At 41.8% G+C, this 25229-nt stretch overlaps 1 protein-coding gene across 2 annotated transcripts; it reads left to right on the plus strand.

Annotated features, from left to right (window-relative positions):
• Positions 1 to 311: 311 nt before the first annotated feature.
• On the plus strand, positions 312 to 24919 carry LOC106602940 (mitogen-activated protein kinase kinase kinase kinase 2). Of its 2 annotated transcripts, XM_014195965.2 has the most exons (32): positions 312 to 590; positions 8803 to 8860; positions 8962 to 9052; positions 9134 to 9198; positions 9356 to 9411; positions 9581 to 9628; positions 9839 to 9881; positions 10586 to 10658; positions 10748 to 10879; positions 11078 to 11140; positions 11790 to 11871; positions 13564 to 13674; positions 13800 to 13878; positions 15750 to 15808; positions 15926 to 15972; positions 16066 to 16104; positions 16350 to 16383; positions 16479 to 16710; positions 16839 to 16978; positions 17076 to 17117; positions 17204 to 17288; positions 17382 to 17461; positions 17566 to 17626; positions 17726 to 17849; positions 17997 to 18055; positions 18148 to 18251; positions 18358 to 18532; positions 22553 to 22621; positions 22777 to 22863; positions 22945 to 23015; positions 23123 to 23178; positions 23276 to 24919. In XM_014195965.2, exons 1-32 carry the CDS (start codon positions 498 to 500, stop codon positions 23361 to 23363), a joined length of 2646 nt encoding a protein of 881 aa, XP_014051440.1. In that variant the 5' UTR covers positions 312 to 497; the 3' UTR covers positions 23364 to 24919. The 2 variants fall into 2 exon arrangements, with proteins under 2 accessions (XP_014051440.1, XP_045572841.1); XM_045716885.1 differs by lacking the exons at positions 312 to 590; positions 8803 to 8860; positions 9839 to 9881 and having other exon boundaries at positions 9034 to 9052.
• Positions 24920 to 25229: the final 310 nt, after the last annotated feature.

Below are 25229 nucleotides of genomic sequence, written 5' to 3' on the forward strand. Positions count from 1 at the left end.
ACGTATCAATCACCACAAGGGTTCTCCCAAGTGTAAACTCTCCCCAGGGTTTACTACCCCGTTGGGCATGTGCGTGCGAGGGTTTACTACCCCGTTGGGCATGTGCGTGCGAGGGTTTACTACCCCGTTGGGCATGTGCGTGCAAGTGTCCGTGCGTGCGATATGTTTTTATGAAATTGAAAGAAAAAAAACTTTAAACACAACAATAACCGAACTGGTGGACAATGACATTTTTTTGACAGGGCTTTGTTTCAGTGAAAAACACCAAATGCGGATTATTTTCTTCATTCAGGAGCAACAACAATACCTTATTATTTACATAAATGCCATGGCACTGCTAGGCTGCCGTTCACTGAGCATAACAAGGCTGTAGGCAATAGCTGCCATTTGTATTTCGGTTTTTGCCTCTGATGGTTTGTTGCTGAGGAAGTGCAGACATTTGGACAGGAATCAACATTAGTCGAAAGACAGCGCGAGTCGAGGCAGACGTTGCTGAGATGGAGGCAATTGGTGTCTCCTACTCGAACCCGTTGGAGGACTACGAGTTGATTCACCGAATCGGGAGTGGTACATACGGAGATGTATTTAAGGTATTTTAAATTCGCCACGCTCTATTCTTTCTTACTTTAGTGAAACTTAGGTCTCCTTCGTAGGCTTCTGGATATGCATCAATCCCCCTGAATTGTGATTGTTTTGCATATGACTGTATTACCTGAGCAGACACATACCTGTTTGAATAGATGGTAATTTATAGCATTAGTTGTATGTTGACTGCGTCAACGTTAAACAGAATGTGATGGTTTTCTTAAAAAAAATGCTAGAAATTGTTTTGTGATTAAAACCCTTTCTTTTTTTTCTGATATAATGTTGCCAGAAAAGTGATATTTCGCCATCCTTAGTATCATCAATGTGTGCATGGAGGCATGCTACATGGTCTCTCTCCATAACTGTAATGGATGTTGGGTTGTCATGAACACAGAGCTAAACATCAGAATGGCTCTAGTCTCCCTAGGGCTAGGCAGACTTGTTGCCTCCCACTGGATTTTTGCCTAGGATCGGGTTTACGAGACTAACAAGGCTCAGGGAAATGCTGATTAAGCTTTTACTTTAAGTATACAGTGCATTCAGAAAGTATTAATTCTGACCCATTCACGTTTTTCACATGTTGTAACGTTTACAGCCTTATTCTAAAATGTATGTATTTAAAAAATCCTCAATCTACACACACAGCCCCATAATGACAAAGCAAAATAGGCTTTTAGAAATTTTAACTAATACCTTTACATAAGTATTCAAACCCTTTGCTATGAGACTCGAAATTGATCTCAGGTGCATCCTATTTCCATTGATAATCCTTGAGATATTTCTACAACTTGGAGTCCACTTGTGGTAAATTCAATTGATTGGACATGATTTGGAAAGGCACACACATGTCTATATAAGGTCCCACAGTTGACAGAGGATGTCCGAGCAAAAACCAAGCCATGATGTCGAAGGAATTGTCCGTAGACCACCGAGACAGGATTGTGTCGCGGCACAGATCTGGGGAAGGGTACAAAAAAGTCGGTAGCGTTGAAAGTCCCCAAGAACACAGTGGCCTCCATTCTTAAGTGGAAGAAGTTTGGAATCACTCTTTCTAGAGCTGGCAAACTGAGCAATCAGGTAGAGAAGGGCCTTGGTCAGGGATGTGACCAAGAACCCGATGGTCACTCTGACAGAGTTCCAGAGTTCCTCTGTGGAGATGGGAAAACCTTCCAGAAGGACAACCATCTCTGCAGTACTCCACCAATCAGGCCTTTATGGTAGAGTGGCCAGATGGAAGCCACTCCTCAGTAAAAGGCACATGACAGCCTGCTTGGAGTTTGCCAAAGGCACCTAAAGGACTCTGACCATGAGAAACAAGATTCTCAGGTCTGATGAAACCAAGATTGAACTGTTTGGCCTGAATGTCAGGCATCATGTCTGGAAGAAACCTGGCACCATCCCAACGATGAAGCATGGTGGTGGCAGCATCATGCTGTGGGGATGTTTTTCAGCAGCAGGGACTGGGATCGAGGGAAAGATGAACGGAGCAAAGTATAGAGAGATCCTTGATGAAAACCTGCTCCAGTGCGCTCAGGACCTCAGACTGGGGTGACGGTTTACCTTCCAACAGGACAACGACCCTAGCACACAGCCAAGACAACGCAGGAGTGACTTCGGGACAAGTCTCTGAATGTCCTTGAGGGGCCCAGCCAGCGCCCGGACTTGAACCTGATCTAACATCTCTGGAGAGACCTGAAAATAGCTGTGCAGGGACGCTCCCCATCCAACCTGACAGAGATTGAGAGGATCTGCAGAGAAGAATGAGAGAAACTTCCCAAATACAGGTGTGCCAAGCTTGTAGCGTCATACCAAAGAAGATTTGAGGCTGTAATCGCTGCCAAAGGTGCTTCAACAGAGTACTAAGTAAAGGGTCTGCATCCTTATGTAATGTGATATTTCATATACAGTTGAAGTCAGAAGTTTACATACACCATAGCAAAATACATTTAAACTGTTTTTCACAATTCCTGACATTTAATCCTAGTAAAATGTCCTTGTCTGAGGTCAGTTAGGATCACCACTTTTGTTTTAAGAATGTGAAATGTGAGAATAATAGTAGAGAGAATTACTTATTTCAACTTTTCTTTCTTTCATCACATTCCCAGTGGGTCAGAAGTTTACATACACTAAGTTGACTGTGCCTTTAAACAGCTTGGAAAATTCCAGAAAATGATGTCATGGCTTATAAGATTCTGATAGGCTAATTGACATCATTTGAGTCAATTGGATGTGTACCTGTGGATGTATTTCAAGGCCTACCTTCAAACTCAGTGCCTCTTTGCTTGACATCATGGGAAAATGTAAACAAATCAGCCAAGACCTCAGAAAATTTTTTTTTAGACCTCCACAAGTCTGGTTCATCCTTGGGAGTAATTTCCAAATGCTTGAAGGTACCACGTTCATCTGTACAAACAATAGTACGCAAGTATAAACACCATGGGACCACGCAGCCATCATACCACTCAGGAAGGAGACGCGTTCTGTCTCCTAGAGATGAACGTACTTTGGTGCGAAAGGTGCAAATCAATCCCAGAACAACAGCAAAGGACCTTGTGAAGATGCTGGAGGAAACAGGTACAAAAGTATTTATATCCACAATAAAACAAGTCCTAAATCAACATAACCTGAAAGGCCGCTCAGCAAGGAAGAAGCCACTGCTCCAAAACCGCCATAAAAATCCAGACTACGGTTTGCAACTGCACGTGGGGACAAAGATCGTACTTTTTGGAGAAATGTCCTCTGGTCTGACAAACAAAAATAGAACTGTTGGGCCAAAATGACCATCGTTATGTTTGGAGGAAAAAGGGGGATGCTTGCAAGTCGAACACCATCCCAATCGTGAAGCACGGGTGTGGCAGCATCATGTTGTGGGGTTGCTTTGCTGCAGGAGGGACTGGTGCACTTCACAAAATAGATGGCATCATGAGGACGGAAAATGATGTGGATATTTTGAAGCAACATCTCAAGACATCAGTCAGGAAGTTACAGCTTGGTCGCAAATAGGTCTTCCGAATGGACAATGACCCCAAGCATACTTCCAAAGTTGTGGCAAAATGGCTTAAGGACAACAAAGTCAAGGTATTGGAGTGGCCTTCACAAAGCCCTGACCTCAATCCTATAGAAAATGTGTGGGCAGAACTGAAAAGGCGTGTGCGAGCAAGGAGGCCTACAAACCTGACTCAGTTACACCAGCTCTGTCATGAGGAATGGGCCGAAATTCACCCGACTTATTGTGGGAAGCTTGTGAAAGGCTCCCCAAAACGTTTGACCCATGTTAAACAATTTAAAGGCAATGCTACTAAATACTATTTGAGTGTATGTGAACTTCTGACCCACTGGAAGAAAAGGGTGCCACTGAAAGGAGTGATTACTGGGGTAGCCATAAATGTAAAAGTTAACCAGCTGAAGGGGAAGATTGCCGGTGTTTGTGATGTTTGTTGCGACGCAGACAGGGTGGCTTGAGTGTTGAAACAGAAGTTGTCTGTTCTTTTGAGTTTTGGTGTTGTCTTTGCCCGACAAAGTGAGGTTATATATAAGTTTCCTGTATGAGCTTTTATGCCGAATACATATTACGTTGTTACAGGTGTCAAGCTTATGGGCATGTGGCAGCAGTGTGTAGGGGGAAGGTTCCTAGGTGTGCAGAAGGGCATGAAACAAAGGAATGTGTAGCATTGGGGAAAGTAGTGGTGTTAATTGTAGGGGTGCCCATGGGGCTGGGGATCAGAAATGTCCCGTGTGAGAGAGAGGCAGGTTCAGGTTCCCAGGGTTAGAGTAGTGCAGAAGTTGTCGTATGCTGAGGCAGTGAAGAAAGTAGAGGAAGATGGGTCAGTGGGGAGGGATCCTAAGAGGAGTGGTGTGAGTAGTAGATCTGTACCAGTACAGAGGGATAAATAAACAAGTGATATGTTTCAGTAAGATTGGATTTTTGGCATTTATAGTAATGGTTTATCAACTGTACTGAAGGGATGGAACGTAAGACGCAGACAATTGATGTTGTGGTGGCAGCTGCAGAGAGGTGTTTGGGTGTGCGAGACTTGATGTCAGAGTTACAGGGTGTGTTAAATGGTGGTGTCTCATCTTTTCAGGATGTTGGCCTGAGGTAGGACTAAACAGATATAAGTAGGGTGGTGTTATTTTTTTTTATGTATTTGGCTAAGTTGTATGTAAACTACCGACTTCAAGTGTGTGTGTCATGCACAAAGTAGATGTCTTAACTGACTTGCCAAAACTATAGTTTGTTAACAAGAAATTTGTGGAGTGGTTGAAAAATGAGTTTTAATGACTCCAACCTAAGTGTATGTAAACGTCCGACTTCAACTGTATACAGTACCTGCCAAAAGTTTGGACACACCTACTCCTTCAAGGGTTTTTCTTTATTTTTACTGTTTTCTACATTGTAGAATAATAGTGAAGACATCAGAACTATGAAATAACACATACGGAATCATGTAGTAACCACAAACTGTTAAACTAATCAAGCAATTATTCAAAGTAGCCACCTTTTGCCTCGATGACAGCTTTGCACACTCTTGGCATTGTCTCAACCGGCTTCACCTGGAATGCATTTCCAACAGTCTTAAAGGAGTTTCCACATATGCTGAGCACTTGTTGGCTGCTTTTCCTTCACTCTGCGGTCCAATGAATCCTAAACCATCTCAATTGGGTTGAGGTTGGGTGATTGTGGAGGCCAGGTCATCTGATGCAGCACTCCATCATTCTCCTTCTTGGTCAAATAGCCCTTACACAGCCTGGAGGTGTGTTTTGTCCTGTTGAAAAACAAATGGATAGTCCCATTAAGTGCAAACCAGATGGGATGGCGTGGCGTATCGCTGCAGAATGCTGTGGAAGCCATGCTGGTTAAGTGTGCCTTGAATTCTAAATAATTCACCAACAGTGTCACCAGCAAAGCACCCCCACACTATAACACCTTCTCCTCTATGCTTCACGGTGGGAACCACACATGTGGAGATCATCCATTCAACTACTCTGCGTCTCACAAAGACACGGCGGTTGGAACCAAAAATCGCAAATTTGGACTCATCAGACCAAAGGACAGATTTCCACTTGTCTAATGTCCATTGCTTGTGTTGCTTGGCCCAAGCAAGTCTCTTCTTCTTATTGGTGTCCTTTAGTAGTGGTTTCTTTGCAGCAATCGACCATGAAGGCCTGATTCACGCAGTCTCCTCTGAACAGTTGATGTGTCTGTTACTTGAACTCCGTGAATCATTTATTTGGGCTGTTATCTTATGTGCAGTTAACTCGAATGAACTTATCCTCTGCAGCAGAGGTAATTCTGGTTCTTCCTTTCCTGTGGCGGTCCTCATGACTGCCACAGGAAGAACATTTCAACGTTTTAGAAATGTTCCAGATTGACTGACCTTCAAATAATGATGGACTGTTGTTTCTCTTTGCTTATTTGTGCTGTTCTTGCCATAATATGGCCTTAGCCCTATTTGGTAAAAGACCATCTGTATACCACCACTACCTTGTCACAACACAACTGATTGGCTCAAATTACCTTTTAACAAGGCACACCTGTTAATTGAAATACATTCCAGGTGACTACCTCATGAAGCTGGTTGAAAGAATGCCAAGAGTGTTTAAAGCTGTCATCAAGGCAAAGGGTGGCTACTTTTAAAGAATCTAAAATATATATTTTTGGTTACTACATGGTTCCATATGTGTTATTTCATAGTTGTGATGTCTTCAATATTATTCTACAATGTAAAAAATTAAGAGAAACCCTTGAATGAGTAGGTGTGTGTACATGCATGCACACACTACCGTTCAAAAGTTTGGGGTCACTTGAAAATGATTTTTTTTGTCCATTTTAAAATAACATCAACTGGATCAGAAGTACAGTGTAGACATTGTTAATGTTGTAAATAACTATTGTAGCTGGAAACAGCAACTTTTTTTATGGAATATCTACATAGGCATACGGAGGCCCATTATCAGCAACCGTCATTCCTTTGTTCCAATGGCACGTTGTGTTAGCTAATCCAAGTTTATTTTAAAAGGCTAATTGATCATTAGAGAACCCTTTTGCAATTATGAAAACTGTTGTTCTGATTAAAGATGCAATAAAACTGGCCTTCTTTAGACTAGTTGAGTATCTGGGGCATCAGCATTTGTGGGTTTGATTACAGGCTCAAAATGGCCAGAAACAAAGAACCTTCTTCTGAAACTCGTCAGTCTATTCTTGTTCTGAGAAATGAAGGCTATTCCATGCAAGAAATTGGCAAGAAACTGAAGATCTTGTACAACGCTGTGTACTACTCCCTTCACAGAACAGCCAGAATAGAAAGAGGAGTGGGAGGCCCCGGTGCACAACTGAGCAAGAGGACAAGTACATTAGAGTGTCTAGTTTGAGAAACAGACTCCTCACTGGTCCTCAACTGGCAGCTTCATTAAATAGTACCTGCAAAAGACCAGTCTCAACGTCAACAGTGAAAAGGCGACTCCAGAATGCTTGCCTTCTAGGAAGAATTCCTCTGTCCAGTGTCTGTTCTTTTGCCCATCTTAATCTTTTAAATCGCCTCTTCACTGTTGACGTTGAGACTGGTGTATGGCGGGCCATTTTGAACCTGTAATCAAACCCACAAATACTGATTCACCAGATACTCTAGAGGGACAGTTTAAAAAAATAAATAAATAAATAAATTTAAAAAAAACTTATTGCTGCTTCAGTCAGACAACAGTTTTCAGCTGTGCTAACATAATTGCATAAGGGTTTTCTAATGATCAATTAGCCTTTTTAAAATGATAAACTTGGATTAGCTAACACAACGTGCCATTGGAACACAGGATTGATTGTTGCTAATAATGGGCCTCTGTAGACTATAGATATTCCATAAAAAATCTGCAATTTCCAGCTACAATACTCATTTACAACATTAGCAATGTCTACACTGTATTTATGATTAATTTGATGTTATTTTAATGGACAAAAAAAATAGCTTTTCTTTCAAAAACAAGGGCATTTCTAAGTAACCCCAAACTTTTGAACTGTGTGTATATATATATATATATTCCATAAATCAGTTTTTCTTTTATTATGGGGTATTGTGTGTAAGGGGGGGGGTCTGAAAAAGTCAAGGGGTCTGAATATTTTCCAAATGCACTGTATATGATCGTGTGTGTTTATTTTTTTTATTTTTTTACATTATTTTTAAAGCTCCAGCACACCAAATAAAGTTAATGAGTTTTTTTCTGTTCTATACTGCATTGAGTTTGTGGCTATGTGAGATGGCGCCTTGGTAGTAGCAGTTGGTAACAGGAAACCAAAAATTTGTTGAGAAAGGAAGTTATGTCAAAACCGTGAGAAACTTACTGTACACACCCAGGCCAGAACCCTGACCTAAACTCTGATATTTGTCATGGCCAGCAAATATAGTCTATCATTTTCACTGTGGCATACCCAAGAAACCCTTGTAAAGTATGGGAAAGATTTCTGTAAAAAAAATATATAAAAATCATCATAAAATAATAGATGGATTAGTTGCCTTAGTCATGTCTTGAGAGTGATCTTGAGCTGAGATTAGCAATAATAGTTTCATTTAGTCGAGGATGTAAAAGTTCTGCTGCATAATATACATTACTTTTACGTGACTTTCATCACAGGAAGTCTTTGTTTCTGTAGTAAAAAACAGGAAGTGAGCACCGCTCCATATCAGATGTGGTTTTTTTGGGGTTTTTTTTCAAGGGTAGCTGACAAGGGCCTCAGTTCCCACATGTCCTTTCACTGCTTTGCTTGGTAACATAATCACTGGGTCTGTATGATCTGTAGACATGCAGTAAGGGTGTACTTCCCCTTATCACCCATGTTTTATCAGTGGAAAACAAAGTGTGAGCACAAGGCCCTCAAATAGGATACTTAATCGGCTGAGGTGTAATCATTATCCCACAAAGTTGCGTAACGCAACGAAAATTAGAGTTTCTATCTGACAAATTCAGCTAGTTCCCTCGCAGTTTTGTTCAGTTTGTTTCCGTTTGGTTCAAAGTGACTAAAACCCTGGTTTAAATCTATCTAGAAGTACTTTCAACTTGATGTGTGGTCGGCTATTATTCGTTTTCCCATTGTATAACTGAGTCCGTGGCCCTCATGACTTGAACGGTCATGCCAGTACCCATAACATTCACAGCAAAAAAAATGAAATCGCAATGTCAAATGATCAGGAAAACATTCAACTTTCTTGTACTCTCTCTTCTCTATAGGCCCGAGACATCAAGACGTCTGTGGTATCTGCAATCAAAGTTGTAAAACTAGATCCTGGTAGGCTATTTATCCCAAAGTACGGTTGTGTTTTTTTTTATCTTCATCACATTGTCACAGTATTCCTGAATATAAATCAGTTTGCCCCTCTCTCTTTTCAGGTGACGATATCTCATCTATCCAACAGGAGATCACCATGATTAAAGAATGCACTCACAAGAACATCGTGGCCTATTTCGGCAGCTACTTCAGGTTTGTTCTGCGATCAAACGTTAAAACGTGATATGAAACTCAGAGCTATTCCTTTAACGGTGCGCCTCTTCCTTTTGGTAGAAATAACAAGCTGTGGATCTGCATGGAGTACTGTGGAGGAGGTTCCCTGCAGGACATTTATCATGGTACAGTTGGGGGAACATCATCCCCCTAACACCCACCCTGATAGATAATGTATATGAATGGCATCATCCAGTGTTTCAAGTAAAGATTCAACCAGTTACTGTGTCCCTCATATTCTCTTTTTTTTGAATGACACACTTAATTGTTACGTTTCCATAGCTACTGGCCCCCTGAATGAGAGGCAGATTGCATATGTGTGCAGGGAAACACTACAGGTAAGAATGAAATTATATGCAGCGTTATTCATTGGATAAAGCGTTTAACAGTTTTCTATTGTGAAACTTTCCGTTTGGATGTAACATTTATTTACATTGTAAATTCGTAAACGTCATGTTTGACTGTTGCCCTGAGATGCCACTGTCGTTGGATTTTCTGTGTTTGCAGGGACTGCGTCACTTACATGAGACTGGGAAAATGCATAGAGACATAAAGGTAATGTATAGAATCCTGTTGGATATAAAACATGTAAACAATTCGCTCTACCACTCATCTGAATTGAATCATTTGGTCTGGCGCTTTGGAACTACTTAGAGAAACGTAGTTTTGCAAATGTATGTGTCTCTGTGTATTTGGAGCTTGAGACTGTCCTCATGGGAGAGTGTGAGATGGTGCACTCATTGTGTCAATGTGGGTCCTTCACAGGGAGCCAATGTTCTTCTAACATCGCAAGGAGATGTCAAACTGGGTCAGTGACTGTCCTCCATCCCTCAGACTGTCACTCACTTTCACATATCCTCTCTGCCTCTCCTGTGGACAGTTGTGGAAAAAGTACTCATGTGTCATATTTGAGTAAAAGTAAAGATACCTTAATAGAAAATGACTCAAGTAAAAATCATCCAGAAAAATACAACTTGAGTACAAGTATTTGGTTTTAAATATACTTAAGTATCAAAAGTAAATCTAATTGCTAAAACTCCTAATATTAAGCAAACAAGGCGGCACCATTTTCTTGTAATTTTTAAAATGTATTTACGGATAGCCAGGGGCAGGCACACTCTTACACTCAGACATAATTTACAAATGCAGCATTTGTGTTTAGTGAGTCTGTCAGATCAGAGGCAATAGGGATGACCAGGGATGTTCTCTTGATAAGTGTATGAATTGGACCATCTTCCTGTCCTGCTAAGCATTCAAAATGTAACGAGTACTTTTGGGTGTCAGGGAAAATATATGGCATAAAAAGTACATTATTTTCTTCAGGAATGTAGTAAAGTAAAAATTGTCAAAAATAGTAAAGTACAGATACCCCAAAGAACTACTTAACTAGTACTTTAAAGTATTTTTACTTTACACCACTGCCTTTGGACACACCAAGTACCTGATTTTATATATATTTTTTGATTTACTCAAATATTTGTCTCCACCTCTCACACCATCGTTTCCCTCCAGCGGATTTTGGCGTTGCAGCTGAGATCAATGCCTCAGTTGCCAAGAGGAAGTCCTTCATAGGCACGCCTTACTGGTGAGTGATCTAAGTCCATCCATGGCACCAAAACAAGGTCCATTATCATGGTTTACCACAGTTATCCACGGGCAGCGTTGCTCTTCTAGGATGGCACCCGAGGTGGCAGCAGTGGAGAAGAAAGGCGGGTACAACCAGCTATGTGACATCTGGGCAGTGGGCATCACCGCTATTGAGCTGGCAGAGCTTCAGCCTCCAATGTTTGACCTGCACCCAATGAGGTGAGGGCACATTTGCTGGGATGTCACCTCTCATAATTATAATTATACAGATTCTGTCATAACAATGTTGTAAGTTAAATCTAGTTCTTGTATCCACTCATATTAACAGATCAGATTTGGATAATGATCACTGCAGCATGTTGCACAACAAATTATTGTTATGAGATTTTGTTTTATTTATTTATTTTTCCCCCCCAGGGCCTTGATGGTGATGTCAAAGGGCAGCTTCCAGCCTCCCAAACTGAAGGACAAGTCCAAATGGTAGAAGTTAGTTTACAATTAAAAAGTAATATAAGATACATAACTAGTAATGAATATGAACGAGTATGAGAGGCTAAAATGATAACGCGTTAAACCCAAACTGCTTCTCCAGTAGATTATCTGGCTCATCCTTTGTTCAGAAATTGCCTTTTTGCCTTTATCCAGATTACAAGTTCTCCTTGTCGGTTAATTGAAAATGAAACCTTGTTCAAAGTATCGCCTTTTGTTTTTCAAACACGCCATACAAAGCTGGTTACAATTTAAATATCATCCTCCTGAAAGCCAGAACAACAAATATTATAGTTAAACTCAAATATACTGATTGATACTAAAAAAAACGAGTTGCTGAGGGGTGCGTTTTAAATGCTCAAGATCCGAAAACACCATATCATGTATACTGGATATGTCTGAGTACCATTTAATGTGTATATCAAAATGTATTTCTGACATGTAATTCTGTGTATAAGGGTATGTCAAATGTAGGAATAATGTATATGTAACAAAATACTAAAACAAAGCACATGTTGTCCTCTGAAGGGAAGGGCCAATAAAATGATAATAAATACAAATGAATAATATAAATGTCACTGTGTGTCTAGGAGCCCATTAGCCCCTGTGGTAATAACCAGTGGTCTCTCTCCTGTTTTAGGTCCGTTGACTTTCACAGCTTTGTGAAAGTATCCCTCACCAAGAACCCTCGCAAAAGGCCCACTGCAGAGAAGTTGTTACAGGTACTACCTCAGAGTTCCATCCTTTTGAGGAGAACAAGAAGATGGCATCAAAGTTAATAAAAACCTGTCGACTTTACAGTGCCTTTGGAAAGTATTCAGACTCCTTGACTTTTTCCACATTTTTGTTAGGTTACAGCCTTATTCTAAAATTGATTAAATAGTTTTTTTCCCCCTCATCAATCTACACAAAATACCCCATAATGACGAAGCAAAAACATATATATATTTTTTTAAACATTTTTGCTAATTTATGAAAAAAAAAAAAACAGAAATGTCACATTTACGTAAGTATTTAGACCTTTTAGTCAGTACTTTGTTGAAGCACCTTTGGCAGCGATTACAGCCTCAAGTCTTTTTGGGTATGACGCTACAAGCTTGGCACACCTGTATTTGGGGAGTTTCTTCCATTCTTCTCTGCAGATCCTCTCAATCTCTGTCAGGTTGGATAGGGAGCGTCGCTGCACAGCTATTTTCAGGTCTCTCCAGAGATGTTAGATCGGGTTCAAGTCCGGCTCTGGCTGGGCCACTCAAGGAAATTCAGAGACTTGTCCTGAAGCCACTTCTGCGTTGTCTTGGCTGTATGCTTAGGGTCGTTGTCCTGTTCAAAGTGAACCTTCGCGCCAGTCTGAGGTCCTGAGTGCTCTGGAGCAGGTTTTCATCAAGGATCTCTCTGTACTTTGCTCCGTTAATCTTTGCCTCGATCCTGACTAGTCTCCCAGTCCCTGCCACTGAAAAATATTCCCTCATGATGCTGCCACCACCATGCTTGCCATTCAGGCCAAAGAGTTCAATCTTGGTTTCTTCAGACCAGAGAATCTTGTTTCTCATGGTCTGAGAGTCTTTAGGTGCCTTTTGGCAAACTCCAAGTGGGCTGTCATGTGCCTTTTGACTGAGGAGTGGCTTCCGTCTGGTCACTACCATAAAGGCCTGACTGGTGGAGTGCTGCAGAGATGGAAGAAACTTCCATAAGGACAACCATCTCCACAGAGGAGCTCTGTCAGAGTGACCATCGGGTTCTTGGTCACCTCCCTGACCAAGACCCTTCTCCCCCGATTGTTCTGTTTGGCTGGGCGGCCAGCTCTAGGAAGAGTCTAGGTGGTTCCAAACTGTTTCCATTTAAGAATGATGGAGGCCACTGTGTTCTTGGGGACCTTCAATGCTATAGACATTTTTTGGTACCCTTCCCCATGTCTGTGCCTCGACACAATCCTGTCTTGGAGCTCTACGGACAATTCCTTCAACCTCATGGCTTGGTTTTTGCTCTGACATGAACTGTCAACTATGGAACCTTTTATATAGACGTGTGTGCCTTTCCAAATCATGTCCAGTCAATTGAATTTACGACAGGTGGACTCCAATCAAGTTGTAGAAATATCTCAAGGATGATCAATGGAAACAGGATGCTTCTGAGCTCAATTTAAAGTCTCATAGCAAAGGGTCTGAATACTGACGTAAATGTTGCATTTTTAGTACATTTGCAAAACATTTTGCTTTGTCATTATGGGGTATTGTGTGTAGAGAGCTGAATTAAAATGCATTTTAGAATAAGGCTGTAACAAAATGTGGAGAAAGTAAAGGTGTCTGATTACTTTCCAAAGGCACTGTATGTCCCTAGTGCAGAAACTATACGTAGTTTCTAAACATAGTCCTTTAGGTGACCGACACTCCCCACATGACCCGTTTTCTTCTCAGCACCCCTTTGTGAGTCAGCGGCTGACCAGGACCCTGGCCATTGAACTGCTGGACATGGCCAATAACCCTGTTCTGCAAACTTCACACACAATGGATGAGAGTGATCTTGAGGTGAGCTCTCCTCTCCTGTCCTAAGATGTATGCTTGGGCACAACACTGTACTATGTGGATTAGTACTACTAAGATAAATACGTCACTAATGACCTGTATACTACTGTGTATGTGTGGGTTTGCAGACATGCAGTGCATTCCCTGATAAGATCCAGTCCTTAGGGAAACCCCTGTCGGTCCAGAGGACTCAGTCTGAGGAGCAGTGTGAGTAACTCTCAGATCCTAGCATCCACAGCTTCTCAAAGACTCTGGAATTACTGATGAGTCATTGTTATGGCCGACGTAGCATTACCGCATGCAGGGGCAAGCAGCCAAGGTCGGGAGGACACAAGGGGATTGTCACTGGCACCGAGACTGAGCATCCACTCAAATAAAATGAGAGTAGTTTTAGAACAAGTGTGTTTTTGTTTACTGGTATCTCATATAATTTTCATAACAAAAAATGATGATGATATTGAGGAGGATTTTCTAGTACAGTATTCAATATTTTAAAGGTGTTATTCTGTATTATATGTACAGTACCAGTAAAAAGTTTGGACACCAACTCATTCAAGGGTTTTTCTTTATTTTTACTATTTTCAACATTGTAGAAAAATAGTGAAGATTTCAACACTATGAAATAACACATACGGAATCATGTAGTAACCAAAAAAGTGTTAAACAAATCAAAATATATTTTAGATTATTCAAAGTATCCACCCTTTGCCTTGATGACCTCTTTGCACCCTCTCGGTATTCTCTCAACCAGCTTCACTTGGAACGCTTTTCCAACAGTCTTGAAGGAATTCCCACATATGCTGAGTACTTGTTGGCTGCTTTTCCTTCACTCTGCAGCCGACTCATCCCAAACCATCTCAATTGGGTTGAGGTCGGGTGATTGTGGAGGCCAGGTCATCTGATGCAGCACTCCATCACTCTCCTTCTTGGTCAAATAGCCCTTTCACAGCCTGGAGGTGTGTTGGGTCATTGTCCTGTTGAGAAACAATGATGTATCGCTGCAGAATGCTGTGGTAGCCATGCTGGTTGTGTGTGTTCCTTGAATTCTAAATAAGTACCATCACACCACCTCCTCCATGCTTCACGGTGGGAACCACACATGCAGAGATCATCCGTTCACCTACTCTGCGTCACACAAAGATACTGTGGTTGGAACCAAAAATCTCAAATTTGGACTCCTCAGACCAAAGGACAGATTTCCACCGGCCTAATGCCCATTGCTCATGTTTCTTGGCCCAAGCAAGTCTCTTATTGGTGACCTTTAGTAGTGGTTTCTTTGCAGAAGTTTCACCATGAAAGCCTGATTCATGCAGTCTCCTCTGAACAGTTGATGTTGAGATGTGTTTGTCTGCTTGACCTCTGCAGCCCAAATAAATACTTCAATCTGAGGCTGGTAACTGAAGTGAACTTATCCTCTGCAGCAGAGGTAACTCTGGGTCTTCCTTTCCTGTGGTGGTCCTCATGAGAGCCAGTTTCATCATAGCGCTTGATGGTTTTTACAACTGCACTTGAAGAAGCTTTCAAAGTTCTTGAAATGTTCCACATTGACTAACCTTCATGTCGTCAAGTAATGATGGACTGTCGTTTCTCTCCGGTTATTTGAGCTGTTCTTGCCATAATGTGGACTTGGTTCTTACCAAATAGGTCTATCTTCTGTATACCACCCCTACCTTGACACAACACAACTGATTGGCTAAACGCATTAAGAAGGAAAGAAATTCCACATATTAACTTGTAACAAGGCACACCTGTTAATTGAAATGCATTCCAGGTGACTACCTCATGGAGCTGGTTGAGAGAATGCCAAGAGCGTGCAAAGCTGTCATCAAGGCAAAAGGGTGGCTACTTTGAAGAATCTCAAACTATAAAATATATTTTGAATTTATTGAATGCTTTTTTTTGGTTTCTACATGGTTCCATATGTGTTATTTCATAGTGTTGATGTCTTCACTATTATTCTACAATGTTGAAAATAGTTTTTTTTAAATAAAGAGAAACCCTTGAATGAGTAGATGTGTCCACATTTTTGACTGGTACTGTATATGTGGGGATTGTGACTCTTTTTTTTTCCCCCCCAGTTGATCTGCTAAAATTTGGCCCTCCCATGAGGAAGGAGACTGACCCCTCTTCTGACCTGGTGAGTAGCCTATCATCTGTGTCTAACCTCTGTTTTATATGAACGTCATGTTCAACATAGAAAAACAATACATTGATTTGTCAAATTGTCAGTACATAAATATATTTTCCCCAACAGGGATCATATGACGAATGGAGCGTTACAGGAGATGAAAAGAACTCCTCGTAAGCTATCGTTTATTTTACTTCCTATGACAAATCGGCCGTAATAAATTACAAATGAAGTCAGTAATAACTTCGTCTACATTTGAGGTGCAGGAGTCTACTGGAGTGTGTTGAGGAAGCATTGCTTGAAAGGTGAGGCTATAAAACCATCTATATACATCTCTTTATAGCACTTACCTGCATTACCAATAACACACCAAAGGCAAAAGGGAACAAAATATAATTCCCATTACACACAAACAAACACATACCAAGTAAGCTGAATGCAAAGGAATTCAAAACAATTCTGCACATCTGGAATTCAAAACAATACTACACATCCAAATCACTACACATGTTTAATTCCTATAACATGGTCTGTTTGATATCCATTGCAGGAGGTTAACCGTCAAGACAGCGCCCTCTGCTGAGGTGAGAGGGAACTACAGACTCTATTATCTTATCCTCTCAGGCACTCCCCACTGTTTCTTTGGAACCGCACCAGCGTCTGTGTTCATCTGTTGCAGCACTCTCCTGAAGATGATGATGATGATGATGATATGGATAAATGTGGCACAGTGAAGAGGAGTGGGGTCCTCAGTCCTGCCCCAAGGCATACCATCCCCCTGTCCACTGACACTACTAGCCCCATAGAATGCACTGGCAATTGTGACTCCACCCCTCCCACTGTCACACCTCCATTCACAGACCCCACCCTGGCTGACCCTTCTCTCTTCAACTGCTCCTCTCCCTCTGAAGGTGAAGCATCCACTCACACGCAACACATCCTGTACACACAGAAACACTAACTAAAACAATCTATGAAGTCATTGTGTAAAGGTAATGACATCAACTACTAATTATGTCAATCTGCATGACCAATTTAGAAAAGGCTCAAATCCATCATCCTGAGACACTATACTGCACTGATGGGTCTGGACAGAGGCCGGGAAAGACGGCCGCCAAGGCCCAGCAGCCCCCACTGTCTCCAGAATGGAGCACCCTCAGGAGGAAAACTGAGGATTCGGTGAGTCACCATCAGACAAGTTACTGACACACCTCTTAAATACATCGCTTGTGCAAAAATGATGACTGATAATTCTGTGGAATTTGTTTTTCTTCAGAGAGGTGATTGCCATGGACTTCCACCCACACCCAAAGTCCATGTAAGTGAAGTTGTCTGGAGATATAGCTACCAATAAGAAAATAACGCATTGAAATGATACATATTGAACCACACAATCTCTTCTAGATGGGGGCCTGTTTTTCCAAGGTGTTTAATGGCTGTCCATTAAATATCCACTGTGCTGTCACATGGGTCCTGCCAAAGACTAAAGGTAAGCGCTGGCTATAAAGGATAACAATCAGTCAATAGAGCTTCTGTCAAACCAGTCATAGCTTGGGGAGAATATCTGACTATCCTCCCTCAGATCAACACCTCATCCTGGGGACAGAGGAGGGCATCTACACCCTGAACCTCAACGAGCTCCATGAGGACACAATGGAGAAGGTACCATCACGTTAACACCAATTGTACAAAAATGTAAAACAAATGTAAAAAAATAAATTTTTTCTACCAGTCTGTTTTTTAAAAAGCTTTTCTGTGTTTTTCAGTTATTACCCCAGAGGTGCAGCTGGTTGTATGTCATGAACAATGTGCTAATGTCTATCTCAGGTAGGGCCCTCAGTGTCCCTCACGCCAGCAGCAATGACAACACACCCTAATACAGTGTGTTCTATCTAGACGTGCGTTTACTGTCTTTGTGCTCCACAGGGAAATCATCGCAGCTGTGCTCCCAGAGGCTGACCACCCTGTTTGATCAGCGCAGACACCTGCCGAAGAGGCAGGGCCACCTGTCCATCAACACCCACCGCCTCACAGAGAGGATCAACTCAAGGTAGGGACACCCCACCCCTGGGCAGAGAGAGGCCGTAGTGAAAATACCCAAGAATTGTTGCTTTTCACTGATATTAGCATAAGAGGAAGGGAAATCATCCTGGAAATTGTACATAAAAAAGGTAATGTTAATGTGTTCTCTTTGTAGAAAGTTTTCTGTGTCTGGAAAGATACCAGACACCAAAGGCTGTCGACGCTGCAGCGTTGGTAAGGAACATGTTATTTTAGTCAAAAATGGAGTGTACTGTCTTTATGACTGAGATGACATCTCTATCTTCTGCCTTATCTATTCTTCTCAGTGCGTAACCCGTACACTGACAGCACATTTTTGTGTGCTGCTGTACCAACTGGCCTTGTCCTACTGCTGTGGTACGAGCCCCTTCAGAAGTTCATGCAACTCAAGGTGTGTATTCCCAATGCATCTCTATACAATGTTAGCATTGTGTTTTTTTTAAATAGAAAAGCATCACAAAGCATTCTTTCGTTCCGCTTTCTCCTCTCCCTCTCAGCATATCGCTGTGAGTCTCCCAGAAAACCTCCCCATCTTTGAACTGCTTGTCCTGGAGAAAGAGGAGTTGCCACAGGTGTGTGTGGGTGTGAGCGGGTTACAGACCCCTGTCAAGACCTGTGAGCAGGTCCACTTTGACATCATCCACCTGAATGACACACCCAGAGCCCAGACAGGTACCTCCATCGATATTCTATCTAGTTTAATCTAGACCAGTAGTCACCAACCTTTTCTGAGTCAAGATCACTTTCACAGTCAAAAGCAAGCAGAGATCTACCGCTCAGAATTAGTTTATTAAACATGACTTAAATGTTTTTATTAGGTTAATGTAAAAAAAAAAAGAAAATGATGTAGGAATCAGTGGTTGTTGGTGCCGTTTTAAGATGAGGGGGATAATTATTTTTTTTATCAGCATATTGGATGACTGTCATTCATATTCCATCCACCCAGCTCAATGTAACATCGATAGGTTTGGGCTATTACATGATAGTCTAATTTTCCCTGTACCCATCATGAGGTTGCTACAACCTAGCCTACGAACGAAAGTTTACAACGTAGCGAATTTTGAGTAATCAAGGTGACAGACAGTGACACATTCAATACCGCCTTGCACACTCTTGCCTGCATGTAGCTGATCTAGGAGGTAATCATTAGTGCAACAGTTGCAAATGTGAATTTCTATTGGACAAATTCAGATATTTATCACCATTCCGTTTGCTTCCATTTTAAGAAACGCTCTTTCAACAATCGGCGGAATGGATAGTATTGGTATTTTATTAGAATCCCTATAAGCTGTTGTGAAATCAAATCACATTTTATTCGTCACATGCAGATGTTATTGCGGGTGTACCAAAATGCTTGTGTTTCTAGCTCCATCAGTGCAACAATGTCTCTAACAATGCACAAAAACCTAAAAGTAAAAGAATGGAATTAAGGAGTGTGTGTGTGTGTGTGTGTGTATATAAATATTAGGATGAGCAATGTGGGAGTGGCATAGACTAAAATACAGTAGAATAGAATACAGTATGAGTAAAGCAAAAATATGTAAGCATCATTAAAGTGACCTAGTGTTCCAATATTAAAGTGGCCAGTGATTTCATGTCTATGTATATAGGGCAGAAGCCTCAAAGGTGCAGGGTTACGTAACCGGGTGGAAGTCGCCTAGTGATGGCTATTTAGCAGTCTGATGGCCTTGAGATAATCTGTTTTTCAGTATCTTGGTCCCAGCTTTGCTGCACCTGTACTGACCTCACCTTCTGGATGATAATGGGGTGAACAGGCAGTGGCCCTGGTGGTTGTTGTCCTTGATTATCTTTTTGACCTTCCTGTGACATCTGGTGCTGTAGGTGTCCTGGAGGGCAGGCAGTGTGCCCCCGGTAATGCGTTGGGCAGACTGCACCACCCTCTGGAGAGCCCTGCGGCGCAGTTGCCGTACCAGGCGGTGATACAGCCCAACAGGATGCTCTTAATTGTACATCTGTAGAAGTTTGTGAGGGTTTTAGGTGCCAAGCCAAATTTCTCCTGAGGTTGAAGAGGCACTGTTGCGCCTTCTTCGCCACACTGTCTGTGTGGACCATTTCAGATTGTCAATGATGTGTACGCTGAGGAACTTGAAGCTTTCCACCTGCTCCACTGCGGTCCCGTCAATGTGGATAGGGGCGTGCTCCCTCTGCTGTTTCCTGAAGTCCACAATCAGCTCCTTTGTTTTGTCGACATTGAGTGAGAGGTTATTTTTCTGGCACCAGACTCCCAGGGCCCTCACCTCCTCCCTGTAGGCTGTCTCGTCATTATTGGTAATCAGGCCTACTACTGTTGTCGTCTGCAAAGTTGATGATTGAGTTGGAGGCGTGCATGGCCACGCAGTCATGGGTGAACAGGGAGTACAGGCGGGGGCTGAGCACGCACCCTTGTGGGGCCCCAGTGTTGTGGATCAGCGAAGTGGAGGTGTTTCCTACCTTCACCACCTGGGGGCGGCCTGTCAGGAATTCCCGGACCCAGTTGCACAGAGTGGAGTTCACACCCAGGGCCCCGAGCTTAATGATGAGCTTGAAGGGTACTATGGTGTTGAATGCTAAGCTATAGTCAATGAACAGCATTCTTACATAGGTATTCCTCTTGTCCAGATGGGATAGGGCAGTGTACAGTGCGATGGCTTCGTCTGTGGATCTATTGGAGCGGTAAGCAAATTGAAGTTGGTCTAGGGTGTCAGGTAAGGTAGAGGTGATATGATCCTTAACTAGCCTGTCAAAGCACTTCATGATGACAGAAGGTGAGTGCTACAGGGCGTTAGTCATTTAGTTCAGTTACCTTTGCTTTCTTGGGTACACAATCAATGGTGGACATCTTGAAGCAAGTGGGGACAGCAGACTGGGTTAGGGAGAGATTGAATATGTCCGTAAACACACCAGCCAGCTGGTCTGAGGACGCGGCTAGGGACGCCGTCTGTGTGGTTTTCCCTTTGTAGTCCGTGATTGTCTGTAGACCCTGCCCCATACGTCTCGTGTCTGAGCCGTTGAATTGCGACTCCACTGTCTCTATACTGACGTTTTACCTGTTTGATTGCCTTACGGAGGGAAAACTACACTGTTTTATATTAGGCTATATTCCCAGTCACCTTGCCATGGTTTTAATAGTCACAGTGGGTACAACATCTCCTATACACTTCGTGATGAACTCAGTCACCGTATTCGGCGATGTTATTCTCAGAGGCTACACGGAACATATCCTAGTCCGCATGACCAAAACAATCTTGAAGCAGCAGCTACTCTTCCTGGGGTCCACACAACATGAAACATTACATAATATAGAACATTAATAGACAAACAGCTCAAGGACAGAATCCACTCCTGATCACACGCAAACACAGTTCACTTTCATAGCAGCCTCATGAAAACAGCGTGATCACTTTGCTCGTTGTATATGTAATTCCTTCTCGCTAATATCTATGCCTTCTCCTCCTCTTACCTTTTTTCTTCGCTTGTGGACTTCTAGCTAACATAGCATCCCTATCCGTTTGAGCTGGGTGTTTGAGTAGACTAAACTAGTTAGCTGTATTCTCTAGCAAAGTGGAAGTTTTAAAAAAAATACAACCGACTATAGCTAGCTCTCTCTCTCGCTTCGCCTTAATTTTGGAAGAAATAACTTTTTTCAAAACTGTTCAACTATTGTATTTCTCTCTTTGAGTCAACTACTCACCACGTTGTATGCAGTGCTAGCTAGCTGTAGCTTCTGCATTCAGTACTAGATTAATTATCTAATATTTTGATTAGGTGGACAACATGTCAGTTCATGCTGCAAGAGCTCTGATGGGTTGGGGGACGTCCTCCGGAAGTTGTCATAATAACTGTGTAAGTCTATAGAAGGGGGTGAGAACCATGAGCCTCCTAGGTTTTGTATTGATGTCAATGTACCCAGAGGAGGACAGAAGCTAGCAGTCCTCCGGCTACACCATGGTGCTACCCTACAGACTTCTGCTGAGGCTACTGTAGACCTTCATTATAAAACAATGTTTTAATCAATTATTTGGTGATGTGAATATAATTAGTATAGTTTTATCTAAAAAGGATAACTCCACTGGAAGGAATGAGTTTTGTGTAGTAGGCCTAATACATTATCACAGCTTATTGGCTATATACCTGGCCTGCCAATATTCTTCTCAGACAATATTGTATTTAAAAAAAACTTGAGCTTTGATAACAAAATAGATCAGTTGATGTAGCACTTGCGAGGCACAGCTGAGCATAAATTGAAATAATTCGCAAATTAACTTTTTATTTTTATTTTTACGGGACTGATGGTACCTGCATCTCATGGTCATGGTGCTTTCAAGACAATTGGGAACTCTGGAGTGAAAAAAAAGAGGTCAAATCGTGACGTCGGTGATCTTCAGTTCAGAATTGGAATTCTGAGTTGGATGACTGGTTAAAAAGAAATTATGTCCCAGTCTGATCCCAGTTGTCTTGAACGCTCAGATGTTGTAGATGGCTCAAAATGGGACCATTTTGCATTTCCCGGTGCACAGGGCTTCTGAACCAAGTGCACCCAACAACAGCAAAAGCCTTTATCGTTGGCTTTTCTACAAAAATGTTTGGTGATCGACTAGGAATCGCGATCGACAGGTTGATGACCACTGATCTAGACAAACAGACGAGCAGTGTGCAAGCTGTGATGTTATTGTTTATGTAACGTTTTCACAGGTAGTCAATCTCTGAAGGTGATGCAGGTAACTCAGCTGGACAGAGACACAGTACTGATCACTCTGGAGAGTGAGTTCCTTTCTTTCAATACTCTGCTTTCAGTATAATTTCATCAGGAACATTCTATGTGCTAGTGTTCTATTTAGAGTGGTAAGAACCCTTGAATGAAGAAGAGAAAAAAAGCAAGATTGAATTGTGACTATTTTCCCATTTGACCTTTGCAGACACTGTGAAAATTGTGAATCTGAATGGAAATCCAAGCATAGGGAGGACCTCAAAGTTGACCTTTGACTTTTCCATTGAGACTCTTGGTAAGGGAATGGATGAGTGCTGCATTATAATCATTTAGCTTTGTGTCTTTGGATTGGAGGCGACTAAATTGTTCTTTGCAGTATGTTTGCAGGATAGTGTTCTGGCCTTCTGGAAGCATGGGCTTAAAGGTAGAAGCTTGAATAGTGAGGAGGTAATGCAGAACAAAACACCAGTCCAGCTTTTCTGTATTGTCAGACTGTATTGTCAACTCACCTATTGACAGTAAAATAACATTGAGACGTTTTACATTTTTCATAGGTTACACAAGAGATCACGGATGAAAGTCGAATATTCAAAGTCTTGGGAACCTCAAGGCATGTCTCTTAACTATGGGAGTTTGATAGCAAAACATTTGTCAAATGACTGAAGCAAAATAAAAAATTTGCATTAACATATGCTTTTATTCTTCAGGGACATTATCTTGCAGAGTACTCTCACGGACAATCCATCTGCCTTAAGCAACTTGTACATCCTGACGGGGCATGAGAGTAGCTACTGAGGAAATCCGAGAATGGAGGACATTCTGTCTCGAGGAAGTACACAGCAGTCTCCTACTACTCCTAAAAGGACAAGCACAAAGTCAATAAGGATGGAGCAAGGATGCCTACAATGGCGATTGGTTGGCCAAAGAGACACAGCTGGGACTGTCTGAGCTTTGATTGGAGTGGGCTTTCCTCACGGCTTCTTCGCATCCAACCGCCAAATGGACCTGTGACAATCAGTGGTTCAAAACAATACCAGTGGCCTGGTCTACATAAAGATCTTGGCATTGCAGTCAGATTTAAAACCACACTTGTCATAACTCTCCTGTGACGATCTGAAGGATCAGGTTACAGTGGGTCTGCTCTACAGCGTGCCCCCTCTCGTAGAGGGGGAGAGCGGGAAGTCGGCTGTTTTTATAACGGTCATAAAATACGCTGCCTCTATGCTCTGTAGTGTTCGATTTTGGAATGTAAACTGTGGAACACAGAGACCCTTGGACATCAAAAGTTTGAATAATTAAACAATATTTCTATTTTTGAGAATGTGGGAGTGGTCCGTGGACACTTAAGGGACAGTCATGACGAGTGTGTTTCATTTGGTGATCTCCTGAAGAACAGGAAACCCTCTACTGTGTCTTTGGTTGTGTACACTTCTTAATTATGGAGTTTACATCTAAATATTGTGAAATGTTTGTGATTAAACATGAAACTATTTGTGAAAAGATGTGATGTTAACCCATATTTTCTCATTTAGAAGGTTTTCATATAAAGTTAACCAAATCAGTGGCCACGCCCAAATGAGCGTAGACATTACGTCGGCGTCACGGACCGCCCTTTTCTCAGACGTGTATAAAACCCACTCCTGACTAAATTTACATTAGACTAGAAAACATGGAGCTGACGCTACATGTTGAAATGGTTAATAACTACAACTCTATAGGCCCAGGACACCAGACAGCGTGTAGTGTTGGCTACACGGCTGGAAATTGTTAATCTCTGAGACTATCAATCACTACAGAATAAGAGCAAATCCTAGACGTAGAATTACTAGTCTACAGCTGTAAATTACGTAAATCTAGTACGAGAATAACGACAACCGCGGAAGCATCTATTCTATGCAACGGCCATCTGTACGCCTGACGTATCCATTACAACAGACACTATCCAGAGCCGCTGAGAAAGCTACAACCGCGGAAGACATTGTGACTTCTGTGGACGTTAACCAGAGACTCTCTGATGAACTGACTCTCCAGCAGATGGACCGGCGATTCCAACAGAGAAGGCGACAACGACATACGGGCGTAAATATATACATTGCAATTATTTTCCAATGAGCGGCCATTCATGGGCGTAGGATTAGCATTTCAATTAATAGAATTATCAACTGGGTAGTAAATCCATTTTGTCTTTCCCGCTCTTTCTGTCCCCACCCCTTTCCATTGTCTACCAAGCCTCACAGAATGGTTTAGCCCACTAGGGACTTTTCAATGCGTTGTGTTAGTAACCAATAACTATATTGTTTGTTTATGTATTTCTGTGATTTGTGTAGTTAGTAAATAAATAATTAAGCCAATTTTGTATATCGCTGATTCATTATGGAGGCTAGGGTTCGTGCAGATATCCAAGGGTTTGCGATGTTCAGTAATGAGAACTGATGAGGTAATAAAATTCATTAATACAAGACTGTACTCTAAGTTAAGACAATATCTGAAGAGTTTTTTTATATTCGGGAATTAAAACTCTATAAACAACATATTCCCGTGGTGCCCTGACTTCCTAGGTAATTGAAGTTACTTGATTGTGTAATTTAATTACGCGATTAAACTAAAGAGAATTGATTTGATAAGATAGTCTTCACATTTAATTACATTTTAGTCATTTAG

This window comes from Salmo salar, chromosome ssa04 (assembly GCF_905237065.1).
Source record: "Salmo salar chromosome ssa04, Ssal_v3.1, whole genome shotgun sequence".
Classification (NCBI taxonomy): Eukaryota; Metazoa; Chordata; class Actinopteri; order Salmoniformes; family Salmonidae; genus Salmo; species Salmo salar.

Bases quoted from the DNA above. Each gene is read 5' to 3' on its own strand.
- LOC106602940 (XM_014195965.2), top strand. From the start codon at position 498: ATGGAGGCAATTGGTGTCTCCTACTCGAACCCGTTGGAGGACTACGAG. The intron at 10,880-11,077 runs GTGAGGGCACAT...TTTCCCCCCCAG, and splicing joins TTTGACCTGCACCCAATGAG to GGCCTTGATGGTGATGTCAA. The intron at 18,252-18,357 runs GTGTGTATTCCC...TCTCCCTCTCAG, and splicing joins AGAAGTTCATGCAACTCAAG to CATATCGCTGTGAGTCTCCC.